Source organism: Antrostomus carolinensis, unplaced genomic scaffold (assembly GCF_000700745.2).
Source record: "Antrostomus carolinensis isolate BGI_N321 unplaced genomic scaffold, ASM70074v2 scaffold10472, whole genome shotgun sequence".
Classification (NCBI taxonomy): Eukaryota; Metazoa; Chordata; class Aves; order Caprimulgiformes; family Caprimulgidae; genus Antrostomus; species Antrostomus carolinensis.
Genome location: NW_010297576.1, coordinates 59,402 through 77,502, shown reverse-complemented (window position 1 = coordinate 77,502; position 18,101 = coordinate 59,402). Strand labels below are relative to the sequence as shown.

At 35.2% G+C, this 18,101-nt stretch overlaps 1 protein-coding gene across 1 annotated transcript in view; it reads left to right on the top strand.

Moving 5' to 3' along the window:
* Positions 1–818: 818 nt before the first annotated feature.
* Positions 819–18,101, top strand: part of TDRD12 (tudor domain containing 12) — a 28,727-nt gene continuing 11,444 nt past the window's right edge. The window contains exons 1-15 of the mRNA XM_010162182.1: positions 819–839; positions 2,028–2,189; positions 2,509–2,645; positions 4,178–4,297; positions 5,639–5,694; positions 7,005–7,090; positions 8,141–8,339; positions 8,979–9,055; positions 10,571–10,675; positions 11,065–11,247; positions 11,925–12,078; positions 12,525–12,652; positions 14,517–14,699; positions 15,740–15,868; positions 17,373–17,490. Of these exons, the coding sequence (XP_010160484.1) occupies positions 819–839; positions 2,028–2,189; positions 2,509–2,645; positions 4,178–4,297; positions 5,639–5,694; positions 7,005–7,090; positions 8,141–8,339; positions 8,979–9,055; positions 10,571–10,675; positions 11,065–11,247; positions 11,925–12,078; positions 12,525–12,652; positions 14,517–14,699; positions 15,740–15,868; positions 17,373–17,490 (1,858 nt within the window). The remainder of the gene's footprint in view (positions 840–2,027; positions 2,190–2,508; positions 2,646–4,177; positions 4,298–5,638; positions 5,695–7,004; positions 7,091–8,140; positions 8,340–8,978; positions 9,056–10,570; positions 10,676–11,064; positions 11,248–11,924; positions 12,079–12,524; positions 12,653–14,516; positions 14,700–15,739; positions 15,869–17,372; positions 17,491–18,101) is intronic.

Genomic DNA, 18,101 nt, shown 5'->3' with positions numbered 1-18,101 from the left:
GTTATGACCATAGTGTAGCTGTATTGCTTCTTATTTACTACTGACTTGTTCAACCCTGGGTTTGGAAGTGGAAGGCCAGTGTCTTGACTTTCCTCTCCCAAAACATTTTATTAGGCACCTAACTTCCAGTGTGAATTCTTTTAAGTGGTAAGCTAGACACTGATGATGCTGTGTGATGTGCTGGTTTGTGTGAAAAGGAAATGCAAATTACTTCAGTCTGTAGGTAGCTTATTACTCTGTTGTAATTCCAAGGTATTGATATGTGCAATTGCAGATAAATGTAATGTGAAATACTGGTAAAAATCTATTATGTTGAAGCTGTTTGCTAAGGTTAGGACTTTTCTTTTGTGTTAATATTTTTTGATGGGGTTCTTTTTTTGATGATGTAAGCATTTCCTCTGTTTTTTCTGTTCAATTGGCCATGTACCTACATTGTAGCAGCTCTTGTCTTCAATCAGCCTGTTTCTGTTAGCCTTTGAATGTAAGATAAGCAGCTACATACTGTAAGTAGGTTAAGGATAACACGTATGTTTTGGTGTACCAAAAATTGATGTGGCGGCCTGTAAATAGGCATGGATGACAAATCTTAGTTATCCTTTAATACAGTGCTTCATTAAGAAGCCTGGTTTGAACCCAGTAATATGTGTAAATCAGTTGCCTACATTAATAGTCGTAAAACAAAGAGCAAAAATCTAAAGGCTTGCTTTAGGTGTATGTTCTTTAGATATGCTTCAAAACAAATGACAGCTTTAAAAATGGTTAATCAAATGTCTGTTGTTCTTCTACAGCAGTGTTGAGGAAGCCTCTAGCTGAGAAACATGGAAGTTTTTGTATTAGAGGTATGCTGGCATTTTTTAAACTCTAAAGGATTGCTGTTTGTTTATTTCAGTGCAACTCTGGAAGTCAGATGTGCAAATAAGATGATGCCTCTGTTTCCATTCAGCAACAATTTCTTACATATGTGGGGTCATATATGGGTTATATATGTTTTGTCATTTCTTTTAGGTATTTATATTGGTTTAATCTCAAAGGATATCAGTAGGGATGCAGCTAAAATCTAAAATGGAAGATGTGCAACATAATCTTGAAATAGAGCGTAGTATACCATAGATTCTACTGAATTCCACAGCAGATCATGGAAAAATCATTTTCCCAGAATACAGTCAGGACAGCTGCTGTGCCATAGCATATGATGTCTTGCTCAGCAATAAAAGCTGCGGGAAGGGAGGAGGAAAGGGTGATGTCTGCAGTTACCAAATTTGTCTTCCCAGGTCACAGTTACATGATAATGAAGTCCTCTTTTCCTGGAGGTGGCTAAACATCTGCCTGCCAATGGGAAACAGTGAATCCATTCCTTATTTTGCTTAGCTTGCTTGCACAGTGTCCTGGTTTTGCTTTACCCATTCAGGTGTTTTTGTATCAACCCATGAGTTTTCTCACTTTTACCCTTCCAATTCTCTCAGTTATTCCACTGCAGGGGAGAAAGGGAGCAGTCGTGTGGTGTTTAGCTGCCTACTGGGATTAACCCACAACAGTTGAAAGCCAGGGATATAAAGGTTTAGAAGGCTGAGCAGAAAGCTATGACCCACTTTTAAAGCAGCTGATTGTCTTGTAGACTCTCTGAGCATGAAGAAAAGTCCATTGGTGGGGCTTGTTGTGTCTTTTGGGGTTTTTTAATGTACTTCTTGAAGACAGTTGAGAAATAAAAAGCTTTGTGTTTGCACTTAGGTTTGGGTTAAACAACTTTTTAGATAATGCTACTACATTTTAGACTACACATGCTATTAATTGCAGTGCTAAGGAAAGTTGCAAGCTGAGAAGTAATTTAATGAACTAATGATCTGAAATTGAAAGATGTTTTGCTTGTTAACATTCTGTGTGCTAAGTATCAGTCCCCATAATTTTTAGGGTCCCTCACTAAAGATTTCAAGTTTTGTTTTTACATTTGCTGCTCCAGTGTTCTTAAAAACATCCTATCATTTTGGCAGGGGCTAATAGTATTTGTTGTTATCTATCCCTTGCCCCAGATTGAAGATCCAGGTTGCTTTTGGGTTACTATAAAAGGCTGTGGGCCTTACATAGTTGATGAAGTAGAATATAAAAACCTGAATGCCAAAATGAATCAGTTCTATGACAACCCTTACAGAGATGTGGATGAAGTAAAACCACTAACAGTAGAAGAAGGCCAGGTAAAATCATTGCTATACTGTGTAGATAGAAGTAGTCTGTTATTTGCATTGGTTTGGGGGTGAAGTATCCAAGATATGCATTAGTCTCTTTTTTTTTTTTTTTCAATATTGCTATGTAGAAAAGTAGATAATAATGTCTATATGGGTTGTGTCTTTGTATCTGTAAACTTCGTAACTACATAGGCTGGGATGCTTGTATTTTAAAAAGAAAATCGAGTGCTATGTAATAAATACTGTATTCTTGCCTCTAAAAAAAACTTTGAATGTAATTTACTTCATTTACAAGAACCTGCTGTTTTGGGGTTTTTTTCTTTTTCAGATTTGTGTGGTTTTCAGTGAGGAACTCAAATGCTGGTGTAGAGCGGTTATTAAGTCGATCATGTTCTGTACAGATCATTATCAAATGGAATGTTTTCTTGTGGATTATGCCAAATATGTATTTGTTAAATCAAAGGAGTAAGTGTTTGGGTTTTTTTACACTGTCAATGAAATGTATTTGTTAGTTAATGTATACAAACACTATTAATATTTATTTAACTTGTTAGTGGTAAGGCTTTGGTTTAATCGAAGTGTGGGCTGGGTCCACAAGAAACTGCTAGGCATATGATAAGCCCTTGCAGGAGTGGATGCAAACCAGTCTTTGTTTTGGGAATTTTTAAAGATGCTTTTTATTGTAGGTTTTGGGGTTTTTTTTGGTTTTTTTTAAAGATTTGAAATTGAAATAATGGCAGTTTGTTATGACTGAACTGTATGCTTGCCAGTTAACGTTATTTATATATATATACTTTCCTCCCTTACTAAGTGATTAGATACTAAAAAATTACAACCAGTGAAGATCATTCACCAGGCATGATGTGGAAGCAGGGTTTGAGTTGCTGAACTTGACATCTAGACGCAAACATGCGCGGTTTTTCCCACTGCAGTTTACTAGCTTGTTTACATCACTAAGAGCTGTTGGTCTGTCTGGGCATGGTGCAAAAAAAAGAGTTTTCACAGGTTCCCAGTTTTTAATAAAACCACTATGAAACATACTGTTTCTAAAGTCTTGAAAAATGTGTGTTAAAGAATAACTGTTCCAGTTCTCAGCTAGCTTTAAAGTTCATTTCTTTAATAAAATATGCTGCTTTGAATACAAGAAGCTTTACCAAATTGGTTGTGGGGTTTTTTGTTTCTTGCACTATTCTACAAAATTAAGAAAGCTTACTTAAAGTATTTTAAACTAAAACTCAAGTTAATGTTTTTAAATGGAATGTTGCTGTATTAGAAAACAAATTGACAATACTGCCCTGAGTTTAAAGTATGTTCAGCTAGAAATTAATGTATTATTTACTGCTTTTTCATTTTAAAATAAACTTTTTAACAAAAGTGATAAATATATGGATCTTTAAAGCTTGCTATGTACAGTGTCTTGCTGGTTATTAAGAGTCTCCAACCAAACCAAATGTAAAGGGTATGATTAACACTCCAGTAGTAAATTTATAAAGAATAAATCATTTGTAGGAAGAGTACAAATGCAAATTAATGTATTTATTAGTATTAGATTTCCTTCTTGCTGATATTAATCATACCTGGTTTCTTACACAGAAGTAATAATTGCAAAATGACAAATGCAAATTAATGTATTTATTAGTATTAGATTTCCTTCTTGCTGATTTAACCTTCCTGGTTTCTTACACAGAAGTAAGAAGATGCAGTGCTGGGTGATGTATGTGGTAGTATGAGGGCTAAATATTGTGAAAAGACTTTAAAGTGTCGTGGTGAAGGATCAGAAAGACTGAGTAAATAGGAAGTGTATTCATACCCGGAACAAATCCATTCACTCATTGCTTCTGGTAGCAGGGTTCCAGGGTGTTTCACGGTGGGAGCCAAACTTCTGGAAGAACTGTGGTGTCAGATACAGTGAAACAGAAGGATGTGTATGAGACCAATGACTTCTGGAGAATGAAATCTGCTCTGTAAAATGAGATTATTTCTGCTTTGTTTTTAAGCATTCGAATTGCGCTGGAAGCATTTATGCAGATCCCATATAGAGCAAAAAAGTGTAGGCTGTATTGCACAAAGCCAGTGACGCTGCGTATCAACTTTTCTGAAAATACTGCAAAAATAGTGTAAGTAGAGTTTAATAAATGTTTTCTGTTCATAAATTATCTTAAGTGTGAAGTTTTATTGCAGAATTTCTTTTTTAGAACAGATGTTTCAAGAGCATCGTAGGAAATCACTTTTGTAAACCTGTTTCAGTTTCTTAAATGGAATATTTTCCATTTAGTTCTTAAATTGAATTATTTCCTTAATGGTTCTTCCTTAATGATTTTGGGATTTATTATCCATGTTTGAATCTTTTGATATTTATTTAAAAATGGTCAGAAATTTAGAGAAGTTTCTGGCAGTTCTTGCCCAGAGCTGTTTCTTGATTCCTAGCATATGAACTTTACCAATCTGTCCTTATGTGCTCTTTCTTAGAGATGCTTGTCTTACTTTTGCTACTCCTTTTTTGTGATAGTTACATGCTTAGCTGAATTGAAGGTCTATAGATGTTTGTAGGTAGCTTTGGTATTCCCCATTCTGTCTTTTTTCCTGATGTATTTTGGATTCCTGTTGTGCTTTTGTTATATTCATGCCAACTTTTTTCTCACTGCAGTCTTGAAGGACTTGAATAAGCTTTTCACTGGGGTCTGGTAGTAAAGAAAAATGCTTTTGTATCCTTGAGTTCCAGGGTGCTATTGCCAACTTGAGAGGGACATGGTTAGATCCCATGGTTAGATCTGGGAACCAAGACAGCTACTTTGGTTTGTGATATTAAAAAATTTTAAAACTACTTGTGGTCAAGCAGATTTGGGGGTTTTTTTTTATACACTTGTTTGTAAGAAATTAGTGTTTGACTTCAGTATTCTGACAGAACAAATACTAGCATAGTTTAGGAAGGAACAGCATACATCTTGAGTGGACCATCATTTTGAATTGTCAAAAAAGTAGTAGATTGTTTATGGTGCTCCTCCTTGTATTGTTTTTTATTTTATACTTAAAGTTGCAGAAGATAGTAAAGAGTGAACTTTCTGCTGCAGACCTTTGTCTTCAGCACTTCAATGTTTAAGTGCTCGTTTGAAACTACTCAATACCTATTTGTTCCACAAGTGGATTCTTGCTTTATGTTTGGCTGTTGTGTTTCACTTCTAACCATTGTATTTTATGTTGAATATAAACCATCATACTTTGACAAAGCAATATCCAGTAATTTTTGATCAGCTCATTTTATTAATGAGCTGACCCAATATTATCAGGACTGAAGTTACATTCTAAGTAGTAAGATTTTGGTAATGTGACTAGTTAGTGCACTTCTCAAGATTTGGCATGACTTGAAATAATTTCTTCACATTTGTCCAAAGTTTTTTCCAACATTACTGCTTTAATTTTTGATGATGTGGGATAACTGGTTGTGTTTATTTTCCTAGACCAGCCAAAAGATGGGATAGTGCAGCTACTCGGTATTTTAAAAGCCTTCTCCAAGGTAAATAAAACATCCTGCCAAAATCATAATTGACACTTCTATTTTGGGATAAATAAACTGTTAGAGAATTATATATTTTATATTTAAGAATGTTGTATATATGAAAAATAGAGAGCTAATCTACATAAAGTTTTTTGTATGGACTGACAAGGGCAAAAATCTTTGTGGGGCTGCGTATTGAGTACTGAATCATTATTGTAGCTGTGTTTTTACAGTTTTTTAGAGGTGGCAAGGTCTGGCTTACAAGTTTACCCTTTCAGTTGTTGTTTGACAAAGATGTAAGCCCCAGCTCAGAAGAGGAATATCTTTATTATAGTTGTTAACAAATAGATTGAGCACCAAGTAGTTATTTAGTAAGCTAGAACTGCTTTTTCCCCAGTCTGTCCTTGTCCTTTCCCATGTTTGGTGTTTCAGTAGGTCATGCCATCTTTTTCATACCAAGCCTTCTGTTTTGGTATGAGACAGCTTTTGATCTTACTAGAAAAGTGGCTCTTTATTGAGATTTTTCTAATCTTGCTTATGTGCTTCTACCTGAAAAACTACCTAGCTGCTTATTCACAAGTATAACAAACTCCACATAAAAAGTATTTGGGGAGGAGAGGATGAGTTTGAAAGCGGTTAAGGGCCTTTAGGCTGATAATTTCATATGCTAACTGGGACATAGTACTTATTATTTACTCCCATTCCCCCCTAAGTATCACTGTGCAAATTAAAGGTTAATAAGGAGCAATAATAACATTGAATTTAATTTCATAGATATTCCCAGACGACTATACTATGAGTAGTAATATATAGGGGTTTTTTAATTACTGGTACATCATTAGTGTATGCAGAAGAAATGCTTCAGAATTTACTAAGACTTTATCAGCTATATTTGCTTGAATGAAGAGAGCCTAACAAAGCTATACAAATGGGCAAATATAACTTATTTCGAGAAAAATGAATGTCAGGTTTGGAAAGTATGCATTTATACTATAGATTGTCAGAGGCTAAGAGATAAAACTAAAACTTTCAGTGTAGAACTAAGACTAGTTTGCGTGAAGAGGTCATTAATCTCTTTCAGCTCTCAATCTTCCTTCAAAGACTTGAGGACAACTTAATTTCTGTAACTTTAAGTTTTTGTTGCCTTGTTACTTTATTTTTTTCATTTAAAGTTACTACTTTTTTACTAGCTTCTCTAAAGAAGTCGATTGCACATTAATTGTGATTTCTGTTTTTTGTCTATCTTGGAAAATACAAGTGAAAAATACTGATAATTTCATAGGTATTTAATCTTTTTAACTTGTTCTTGTGTTTATTACTGCATTTAGCAACTACCCAAATGAAAGCCCAGTTGTGTGCTGTAGATGATAACACACTTGAAGTTTTACTTTATGTGACAATAAATGATGAAAAGGTAAGATACTTTTAAATCTACAAACCTGTTAATGCACTTTGCTGTTTAAGTTATAACTTTGTGATTAGCTTAAGACTGAAAAGCATTACTTGCAAGCGAGCTTTGTTATTTTTGTCAGATACAGTAGAAGCTAAATCATTAACTTATTAGAGGCTTTGTTTTGCATTTCTATTGCTTGTAAACTTCTGGGGGAATTCCAGGAGGCAGAAATACCATTTTTCTTTATACGAACCTCTTTTTGGAAGGTAGACAAGCAAGTGAAGTCCTGCAGTATTTCAAATGGACAACTCTGTGAATTACTTGGTGCACTTTTGCACCTTTCTGTGGTATCGTGCTTAAAGCTGTTTCAATAAGGTGGTTGCATAGTATTATAAAAACAGATAAAGTTCACACTTGCCTTTGCATAAGACTGAGTCCTCAGGCCTTTGAAGGAAAAAAAATAGTTCCACTTGCCAAAACATGTAACTCCTGGTAAATCTGTACTGTATCTGCTGACAGACTTAAGCAGCTGTATGGTAGATACAGATGAATTTGTTTGAATACAGCTTCTACTTGGAATGCTTTGCCAAGGCTTTTAACACTGGAATTGTAGTCTTTGCAGTAGAAAGTGCTGTACTTTGAAGGTACATATTAATATCTCTTCTCAGTTTGGAATCCCAATTGGCAATAGCGTCACTGATCTCCGAGTCCATGGTTTCCAAGTTTGGGGTTTAGTATTACTTTTTTTCCCCAGATTTTGATGCACAATGAATCAAAAAGAAAGAAACCAGCTTGACCTACTAACAGATTTTTGGTTTTGTTTTTTTATTTTTAGAGCTCATAGCAAAAGTTGAGTATGGAATCTGAGGCATGAAACTGACAACTAATTAATGCCTGTTTAGAGAACATACAGGGAGAGATAACTGACTTTCTTATTCTGGAGTTAATATTCTTCAGAAAGCGTTTGCTGATACTGCTTATGTCTTACTGCTGTTGTTTAAAGCTTCATATAAATTCCGAACAAGTATGTGGTGGTGTAGCTTATTGCATGTTGATCTTGAGTTTTTTTAGGTATGCATTAATGATGATCTTGTCTCAAAGAACTTTGCTCGTTTTGAGGAAGCTGAAGAGAATACAGGGAGTTCTGCAGATTATCAGGAGAACCAAATGTCATTAAATGCTGAGTGTCTTCCAGAGAAAATTGTTAATCCTGCACCTGCTTTCAAGCCAGTGCTGTTTCAGGACAAGGTATCAACAAACGATGAAACAGGTGGGGACTGTGTGTGTCAGAAACCATCATACCTGCCATGCATCATGTGTCTTGAATTGCATGTGTTGAACATGAACCTACTACCTCAGTTCAAATCTAACAGTTAGGTTGAATGGTATTCTTCTAACAAGCAGTGCTTTTGTATCAGACTTTACAAAGACCAATCAAATCATCAGATGCAGGAGTACTGTAGAGCTTTTTGTGCTATATAAGACAAAATAAGGCTTGAGGGTGAGTTACACAGGCATTCGTTGATATGCTTAATAGCATCAGATACTATTGAAATTACTTGTGGCATGGGTCAATAATGCATTACTTTTTCTTTGAGTTTGGAGGGATTTATTTGAACAGAGGTACTTTTAAAACTAGTGTTTACCAGGAATTGTCTCATTTATAGTGATTCAGGTCTTTTCTTTTTAAAAGTATGTACCTTTCCATCCTCCATCCTTGTTCACTCAGTTCATCTGCATAGTTATCTTCATGTAAAGATAACTGGGTTTTTTATTGTTTTTTTTGCCATTAGGAAATGATACAGCAACTAAACAAGTCAATCGCAGCCCACTGTAAATAAAAATACTGACTTTTTATGTGTTCACATAATCAGAAGTGTTTTTCTGCATTTTTTACTTACCTTTCTAGGTCCTGCTGTTTCCAGTTCCTTTTTTGAAGAGACATACCAAATGCCAAGCACAGATCTAAATGAAAATGCTGTGTCTGTAAGTATTATATTTTGTATATTTTATTTTGTAAATTGTCAAAGTTTAGCTAAGCTAAACATACATAGGACAGATTAGGAATTCTCTAGTCATACAGATTGTTCTTCTATAGATCTGGGGGACTGCACTAATTCTTCATATAAAAGTTAAAAAAGAAAATTCTACTTCAGTTTCTTTTTTCAAATTGCAGAAAACTTAAAAAATGCACTAGAGTCCATGAAAAGGTTGTGCTTCCTTTTGCACTGCTTTGCTATAGTTTTATGAAGATGATAGCTTTCTACACTGCACAGTTTTCCGAATATATAAAAATGTAAGCTTTAATGTTTCCCTGAAAACAAAGTAGTCCTTATACTGTACCGTGGTGCACATTCATTGGAGCATGTTCTTATTTGTTGAGTCTTCTGCTGTCTAATACTTCCAATGTCTAGTCTGCTTTCTTGCTGTTTTCTCTTTTTTTTGCTTACTGTTCTTTTCTGAAACGCTTTCAAAAGGTCAGCACTCATTCTTGAGCCTTAAATTGTGTGCTGGATTGCACAATTGGAGCTTTTACAGTGTCCACAAGAGGAAAGGAAAATGAACTGACAGATTCTAGGCAAATAATCACTGCTGAGAGTATCTGATCTCAGCTCTTTAAAAGAGCCTGTGTGCTGTTCCATGTCCTCTTCTGTTAGATGCTTCAAAGAAGTTTTCTTCTCTGGCAGCAATGGAACTACTTCTTCCTGTCAGATTCGGGGGAAAATCAAGAGTTTTACAGAAGTTATTTTTAGCTCTGCTGAGAATTGAAAGATGACGACCACTCCTGAACTTAAACTGTGATACCTTATTGAAATATTTTTGAAAGAACGATGATGAAAGTAGTAGCCTGGATTGTTATTGAAGCAGAGCAGGATTATCTTTATACCCTTCTGCAGTCAGTCAGCTGAATTACCTTTACCAGCCACTTGAGCAATGCAGGTCTTTGACCAAGTCGTGCATGTTGATTGCTGGTGACTAGTGATGAGTGCTAGAAAATCCCCTGTTCAGATTCAGACACCTCGGGTAACTCTGGATCCAGTATCTGCTACTGCTTACTCCCTTGAGGATTTGAACTGTTGTTCGATTTAAGTTCATGGACATTGTCTTCGGGAGCGTGCAGACGGGTGGCCTGTTTCTGGTTTCCCTCCTGTCTATGGCGTGCAGCATTTCCATGATTTTTCTTCATTTTGTTTTAAAAACTAAAATGTTTAAAAATTAATCAGTATGTGTTAATACTGGCTCAGGTCTCCAGTTATATCTTGAGATGTGACCATGAACTAATTTTTCTTTCTTGTGGGTGATCTTGTCACATGCTTGATTCTTAGTGAAGAAAATACTGTTCTGTAGCAAGTTAGGCAGTTTTCTGAAGTTTGTGTCATCAAATTTCTTTGACTCTGTTTCATAAAAATACCATTTTTAAATACAGTAAATGCTTCTGAGTCATATGTAAGCGAAAACCCTAAAATTTAATTATTTGACATATATTTGTCATTGTTTCAGAGTTTTCAGAAGCTTGGTGAAGAGAGAAACTTTGTCTTTCTTAGCAACAAAATTGAGCCATCGTCAGTTCTGGAAACAGCACCAGTTTTTGATAATCTGAAAAAGGTAATGCTACTGTAATTTGTTGCACTGAATGTCTTTGTAAAGCTAGTATTGCATCCCAGCTTTAGATATTAAATATTATAGTAATACCTGATTTTGATTGAGGAATGTCTAGGAGGTTGTTCTTGCAGTTGAATAAACGAAGCTCCAGAGAAGTGCTATAACAGTTGTACACATTCTTCTGGTTTATTAACCACTGCCACAAGCCATGGGATTTGAATTTTAATATAATAATTTAACTCCTCAGCCCTGAAGAACTTTTTCATATTGCATGTTAAGGACACTTGTTATGTAGTGGTCAAAAGCTTTTATATCACTCTGTTTTTTGTCTTGTTTTATTGGTTTTTAAGTACACAGTATTCATGTGGAACTCCTACTTTCTCTTTCTGTAGGAACTTGCTCGGAAAAATTTTGTCCCTAGCTTCACAGAATCTTACTGTTGGCCACCAATAGCTCGAGGATGTGATGTAGTTGCCATCTCATATCAGGGAAATGATCCTTTCATATATATTCCACCAGTTCTTACATTTTTGCAGTTGAAAAGTTGCTACAAAGCCTTGCCAAACAAGAATGGAGTATGTATATATTAGAGTAGTATCAGGTTTTCTATTCTAAAGTGTGGATGGAAAATAATGATCCAAAAGATAGTGGATGTTTAGAATGTATACATTTAATGTGATCTTAGTATATCTTCATTGTGCTTGCTGGTTTATATAGGCCCCCTGCTTAGAGGCTTACAGAGATGGGTTGGGTGAATGTGGGAGTCAAACTTATTTATCAAGTAAATCTAACAAGTGGTTAATGTCATATTACTTTGATACTGGATGAAGCTTTATTTTAAGGAGATAGTATGTAGGCATTAAATTAAAATTTGCGTTAGCTGTTTTGAATATTGTAATTCACTTTCTAACTCGTATTGGATCACAGAAATACAGAATTACTGAGGTTGTAAGGCACCTCTGGAAATTGCCTGGTACAACCCCAAGTAAGACAAGATACTCCTGCTAAATTTTCTGACCTTTTACTGTATGTTCCTGCATGCATCCTTCTTGTCTCCATGTAACCTGGTATATGGTTCCTTGGGTCTGTAACATCTGCATTTAGGAAGTGATATAGTACTAAAAACTTTTAAGTACTTAAAGGCCTGGGTTGCAGATTTTGTTTTTGCCCTATATGCTGAAGTAGTACAATTGTTAAGATTCTGAACTCTTGCCTAGTACTGTGGTGTAAAATTTTATGCATATTTACGTAGCCACTAGCACTTATTTTATGTCCTGGATGGAAGAAGGCAGAACTTGTTTTTGAGCTACTGAAAACGTATGAGAGACGCTCCAGACGGCTTCATCCGATATTGATAATACTTGGGCAGAATAAAGAAGCAGCTGAAAGTGTGAAAATCCAAGGATGTAAGAATACTTTCTGTCTTCTTAATTACACTTGAAAACAATGTAGGCTGCCTTTCTTGCAGGAAATTATGAAAGAAGCAATTTATGTGTCTTAAGTCTTTTGTTCCAGAACGTGATAATTCTGTTTCTTTAATGCTATAACTCTGTAGTGATACATGAAGTTTCAGTAGTGCTATTTAACAGTAAATGGTATTAAAGCTGTTTAAATATCCGCATGTTCAACACCTTTCTTGTACATAGAAAAAATACAAGGAAACTAAAAATGACTTGACCAAGTTCACTGTACAACACCCCAAACCAACCAAAAAAACCCACAAACCCCAACTTCAGGATGATGCATCTGAAATGCAAATGTTGTGATTTTAATAAAACTAGCATGTCCTATGGTTATTAATGCTCTTTCAATTTGCAAGTTAATGGTAACAGTCTTTTCTTCCTACTTCTAGGTGAAATAATTGTGACTACACCGTGTAGCCTCCTGAGACTGTTTGACCATCATGGTTTTTTATTTTGTAGACTTTGCCATCTTGTTCTTGATGAGATTGAGGTACTGTTCTCTGACACTGCTGAACAGGTGAGTGGCTTTTATACATTCAGATGCTAAAACTGTTCGAGTTGTGCACGTGTCTTGAAAACAGTGGCACACACTGGAAAAAAAAAAACAAAAAAACAACCTTCCTGAAGCCCTGTAGTAGAGTTGAGAAGAAAACAAATTAAAAAAAAAAACCAAACACATCTGTATACTTCTGGCAGAATGAAACAATGGAAAAGGGAAGTTGTAATCTATTAAATTGGACTTTCCTGGCCTTTTTTTTTCCTAAATCAGAGACCTTGTCCTGTTCTACACTACTGATGTTATGCTGTCTTCCTTTGCTGTGGATGGTTTCTCAAGGACTTGCATTTTTTTTCTTCTTGGTAGTGCTAGTTTCAGCGTAGGGATCTTTAATCTACTTTAAGGACTTACATCATCTGTAAGTAACTTCCTTTTCCCTCTTATTGCTATTTGAGTAGCATCAGTTCAAGGACTATCTTTATTGATAAGCTCCTTAGTCTCTGTAGAATGAAAGGCACAAGTGAATGATCAAATAGGCTTGGAAGCAATCATAAAAACTTTCCTTGGGCCTTAATGGTAGTGCAGGCAAAAGGAGAAGCTGATCCCAACTCAGAGAATCTTGGAAGAGGAACAGCATTAAGCTTGATGTTGACAAGGATGTGAATATTGTATCGGTTTTAAAATGATGACTTACAACTTGAGTTTAAGAAAATTCTGTATTTTTTTTATTGCTGCTTTGAGGCTTCATAACACAGATGTTTTCTGTTAGTATTACAGTATATTACATCATCAGTATGCAAAAACCAGCACTCACACCTTTTTTCACTGTCATAGATTTCTTTTAAAAGCATTAACTTATATTATTACCTGTTTAAAATTTGGTGGTAAGACTGAAGAGCTGTGTTTCTAACTGAAAAGCTAGAGAAGCTTATAGCTTGCCTAGTTTGCTATATGTGAAGCTGTTAAATGTGCCTTTGTAGCAGCAAATCTCAAGTCATAAATTAGATGAAACATTATCCAATAGGACATTCTTCTTTCTGTTCAGGGTGTTCTTTCTGTTGTGAGCCTGTACCTCTTAAGCCAGAGTGCAGGTATACCATATGGAGATTGTGGGAAAGATTATAAAATACTGTGCATGAATGCCATTTCTGTAGGAGATTCTCAGCTTTTCATAAGTATCAGTCTTGAATAGAAAAAAGAAGAGATGCTCTTTCAGATGGAAGTGATCATTTGATAACATTTGGACTATTGTAGCTCTTATAAAGCATTACCCTACCAAAAAGTTAGTGTTAAAAATATTGCTGCTATAGGTAAGTTTAGTGCCAGGTTGGGAGAGATCTTAAAAGTGTGCCAGAGCCCTAGAATACTTCTTAGTGTGGTAGTGCTTTGGCAGAAATCCTGATGTTGTTTCACAGCTGGACTGCTTGCCACTTATGTAAGTGATGTCATCAGGAATATATTCATTCTTAGTTATTTTTTAATTATTTTTCATAAGTTATTTTATGCCACACTCCCTCCCCCCCCCCCCCCCCCCCCCCAACTCCTTAGTATTTTTCAGGTTTGAATAGATCCTTTTCCTGATATTTCCATTTCCATCTTCCCTAGGCAGAATCCCGTGTTGTGATCCTGTGTGTGCACACACGTGCTGTTCCTTCATGCTGTTCTGTCACTTTTTTTATTGCTTCAGAAGTCATTCGAATAATAGGGTGAAAGTGCACAAACCTAACGTTTCATTTTGGGGTGTGAAACTTGTGTGTTGCTGTGGTGGTGTTTTTGTGACTGGAAAAAACAGTGTGCTGAAACAGTGTACTTTTCATTGCTGTCACATACTATTTGGAATAGGATAAGAGGATAGAAAAAGCTTATTTTCTTTTTTCCTTTTTAGGTTTTTGCTATATTAGATTATTACAAGAAAGCTCCTAAATGTGAGTATTCACCACAACAGATTATTGCTGTTGGAATTCATTGGAATAAACATATAGCACGCTTGATAAAGGAGTTCATGAATGATCCTTATGTTGTGATAACGGCTATGGAAGAAGCTTCCATCTATGGAAATGTGCAACAGGTGAAAATTGGGGGCTGATGTCACTATTTGTTTACTAACTTAAATCATAACTCGGACTGTCCAGGTGGCACCTCCTGTGTATGAACTGAGGTGACTCTTAGAATACCTGTGCAAGTTAATAATTGAATGAGCTGAAGGTCTTTCACCTTGCTTTGCAGGACTGAGGTGAAAATACTCCCTTGAGTGTTTCATTGTTAGTGCAAATGAACTTGAATTTTATATGAAGTATTTGGAAATAGTATAGGCTGTGATCAGGATTTTATCAGTGTTTTTGCATTGTTAATTGTGAGTGGCAGAACTACAAGGTGAGTTATCCCAAAGCAGAGCTAGTAAAATACTTGTTTTGCTGCTGTGTGCCACATAGTACAGAACTTAATTTGACCTAAATTTTCCAGAAAGTTATTACGTGTTCTTAGGTGCCTTCTCATTTAATTTCCAGTCAATATGGTGTAGCCCTTCAGAATAATATAAGATGTAAGTATGATCTGAATTCTTCTGTGTCTCAAAATGTGATAATTTGGGGATTGAGAATGTTGTGAGGTGTCTAAGACTGGACATTCTGAGCATGATACAAAACTGAAAAAAACCCACCACTTTTTGTGAGAAGTCTAATAGTTTGGCTGGACTGAAAATGTCAGTGTTTTGATGCTTTAATTATTAAGAGTATTTCAGGTGGTGCAGCATGCTCAGTATGCTTTTGGAATGTGAAGCTTTTTTAGTGGTACTTGAAAATGTTAAACTTAAAGATTGATAAATCACTTGAAATTAAATGAATGAAAAAAATCTTAATGTGAGATTTTGATTATGTGTTGGTTTTTAATTATGCTTCTGGAAGCTGTCCTAAATGCATACCTTTTGTGAGTTACATCTTCTATAAGTTTAACAGAAGTCCTACCACTTACTGGAGCTGGCATTTACTGAATTCTCATTGGTATTATGTAACAATGTTTAGTGCTTATTAATTAAAAAAAAAAAATTATATAGTAAAACATGTATAGATTACATGAACTATCAACCTTCTGCTTTGTATCTACTTCTAGGTCGTGCAACCTTGCACAGATAGTGAGAGAACTGCTGTGTTACTCAAAATACTGGATTTTACAGACAATAATGTTCAGAAGGTGCTGGTATTCACTGATTCAGTAGAAGAAGCAGAAATGGTTCATAAGGTAAGAAAGGATTTAAATTTATAAGTGCTTTCCTTAATTGTTAAGGTATGACAAATTATAATATTTTGGTTTCTGAGGATAAAGGAGGAGTGTGAATTTGGAAGTTAATTATTTCAGCTAAAAATAGCTCCAACCTCACTCTTCTCATAACTAGGAGAAAGCCTGACAGGAATGTCTGGCACAGAATGCATTCACTACTAAATTCTTAACTATATTCTGTCAGTCAGGTTGGAACTTTGAGTTGAATAAAACTGGATTTTTTTTCCCAGTAAAAGTTCTGTCTAGTTTTTTAATCTTATTTTTTACTGTTACCACAAGTGGTATGGGAGGAAAAAACTTAAGCCACCATGCTAAGAAGTTCTGTTCTGTTGCTTTCTACTCTGGAGTAGTTAAAATTGTAGAAGACCAATTCTGTTTGAAAGATAGAATTTTCTGGCGTCCTGTGACAGTGTACCAGAATTTAGTTATGTCACAGGGCACGGGGGAAACATGGCATGGTTAATATGTATTTTGTTAAAAACTGGCATATACCTGCTTCAAAATTATCTGCAATAGAACATGCTCCTTTGGTGATAGCTTCAAGGATGGGATAGCAAAAGGATGTGTGGCTGGATTGTTCAGATGCCACAGGAAGAGATATATCAGTCCTGAAACATGGGAATGTATTCCCTTCTGGAAGCTGGAATAGATCCTGTGATGTTTACAGGATTCTTATTATGTAAATATTAGTGTATTGGGAATGTTTAACCTTTGACAACGTTTAATGGAAGTAAATCTGGTTTTGTCTTGTGACTATCTAACATGTTTTCCTTGAATATTTGAGAGTTAATTTTTTAAAGCATATCAAAACCAACCGCACCATCACTTAAAGGAAGAGTGTTTAACGATGCTAAAGAAGTATTGAAGCTGTTTGCTGTGAACCTTGTGTAAACCATCTTCAAATGTCTTAAATGGCCTACAAAAATATTTTAAGTGTTAACTTAGTTCATTAGACGTGCCAGTTTACCAAGTAACCAAGGCTTTTGTAGTGGTTAATTTGTGAACCTTGAACTTGACAAATACATAAAGCCTTTTGAGAATATTACATTCATGCAAGTTAAGTGTACATAGATCAGTGAGGGGTTTTTAGTGCTTTTTCTGAGAGACTGAAACTTGAGCCTGCGTGTTGTTAGATGATAGAATCAACTTAGATGAGGACACCTTGATGGTAGGAAAAGCTTCAAATGGAATTTGTACTTTCCTAAACATCTGTTTAATGTAATAATTCATAGGAACCTGAGCTTTATTACTTTTATTTTTATACAGGAAATTAATAAGATTAATCTCCATAATCTCAGTTTTCATTTTCACATAAGCAACCTGAATTTCATTAACTCCTTCCCTTGTTTCCCTTTCCTGCAGCTAAGGTATGCTAGGTACTAGTAAGATACACTGTTTACTAGAGTTTATTAGAACAGTTATTGCTGTGTTAGGTGAATGTATCGTTTTTTACTTTGTCATCCAGGCACTGAAGAGCGATACAGTATTTGCCTTGAAATTTCATAAAGAGTGCAAGTTTAATTTCAAGTATATCTTAGAGCAGTGGACAAAAAAGCGTCATTCTGGCACTCATGTTGTGTTAGGTGAGTATCTTCATGTTGTCTAGTTGTGATTTATGTCTTCATGTTGATTCATGTTCTACACTAAGTACTTATACTAGGTTATCTCATCACTTCCACAAGGTCAGTTCCCTATGAATTCTTTCTAGTTATCTGTTGACTTATTAGTACTACAGATAAGTCTTTTTTTCCTCTTCTCTTTATTTCTTTTGGTGATAGTGTTAACCCTGGGACACAGGAGCAACTGCTGTGAGAGAAAAATCTTACTTGTTAGGGGGAATGTAAAGGAGGGGGGGTTTTTTATGTATTTCTTAAAAGAACTACTAGTACTTTCAGAGAATTTCCATGATTTCACAATTGTCTCCTACTACAGAGGAAATTTTCATTTTGAAAGAATTTAGAAAATCTGAAGACTTACTGTAATAATTTAATACTATGTAACTATTTAATACTATATTTATACTTTAATACATGCACTAAAATTCTGGTAGAATTTTATTTTTCAAGTTGTTCACAGTAGCAAAGACTCTTACCCAGTGTCAAGCTTAATTTTTTCTATTTTGTACATCAAAAGCAAGAAGATTGGCTTAATTACATCTGCTTTGTAGGTTCATATAAAGGTGTTAGCATTCCTG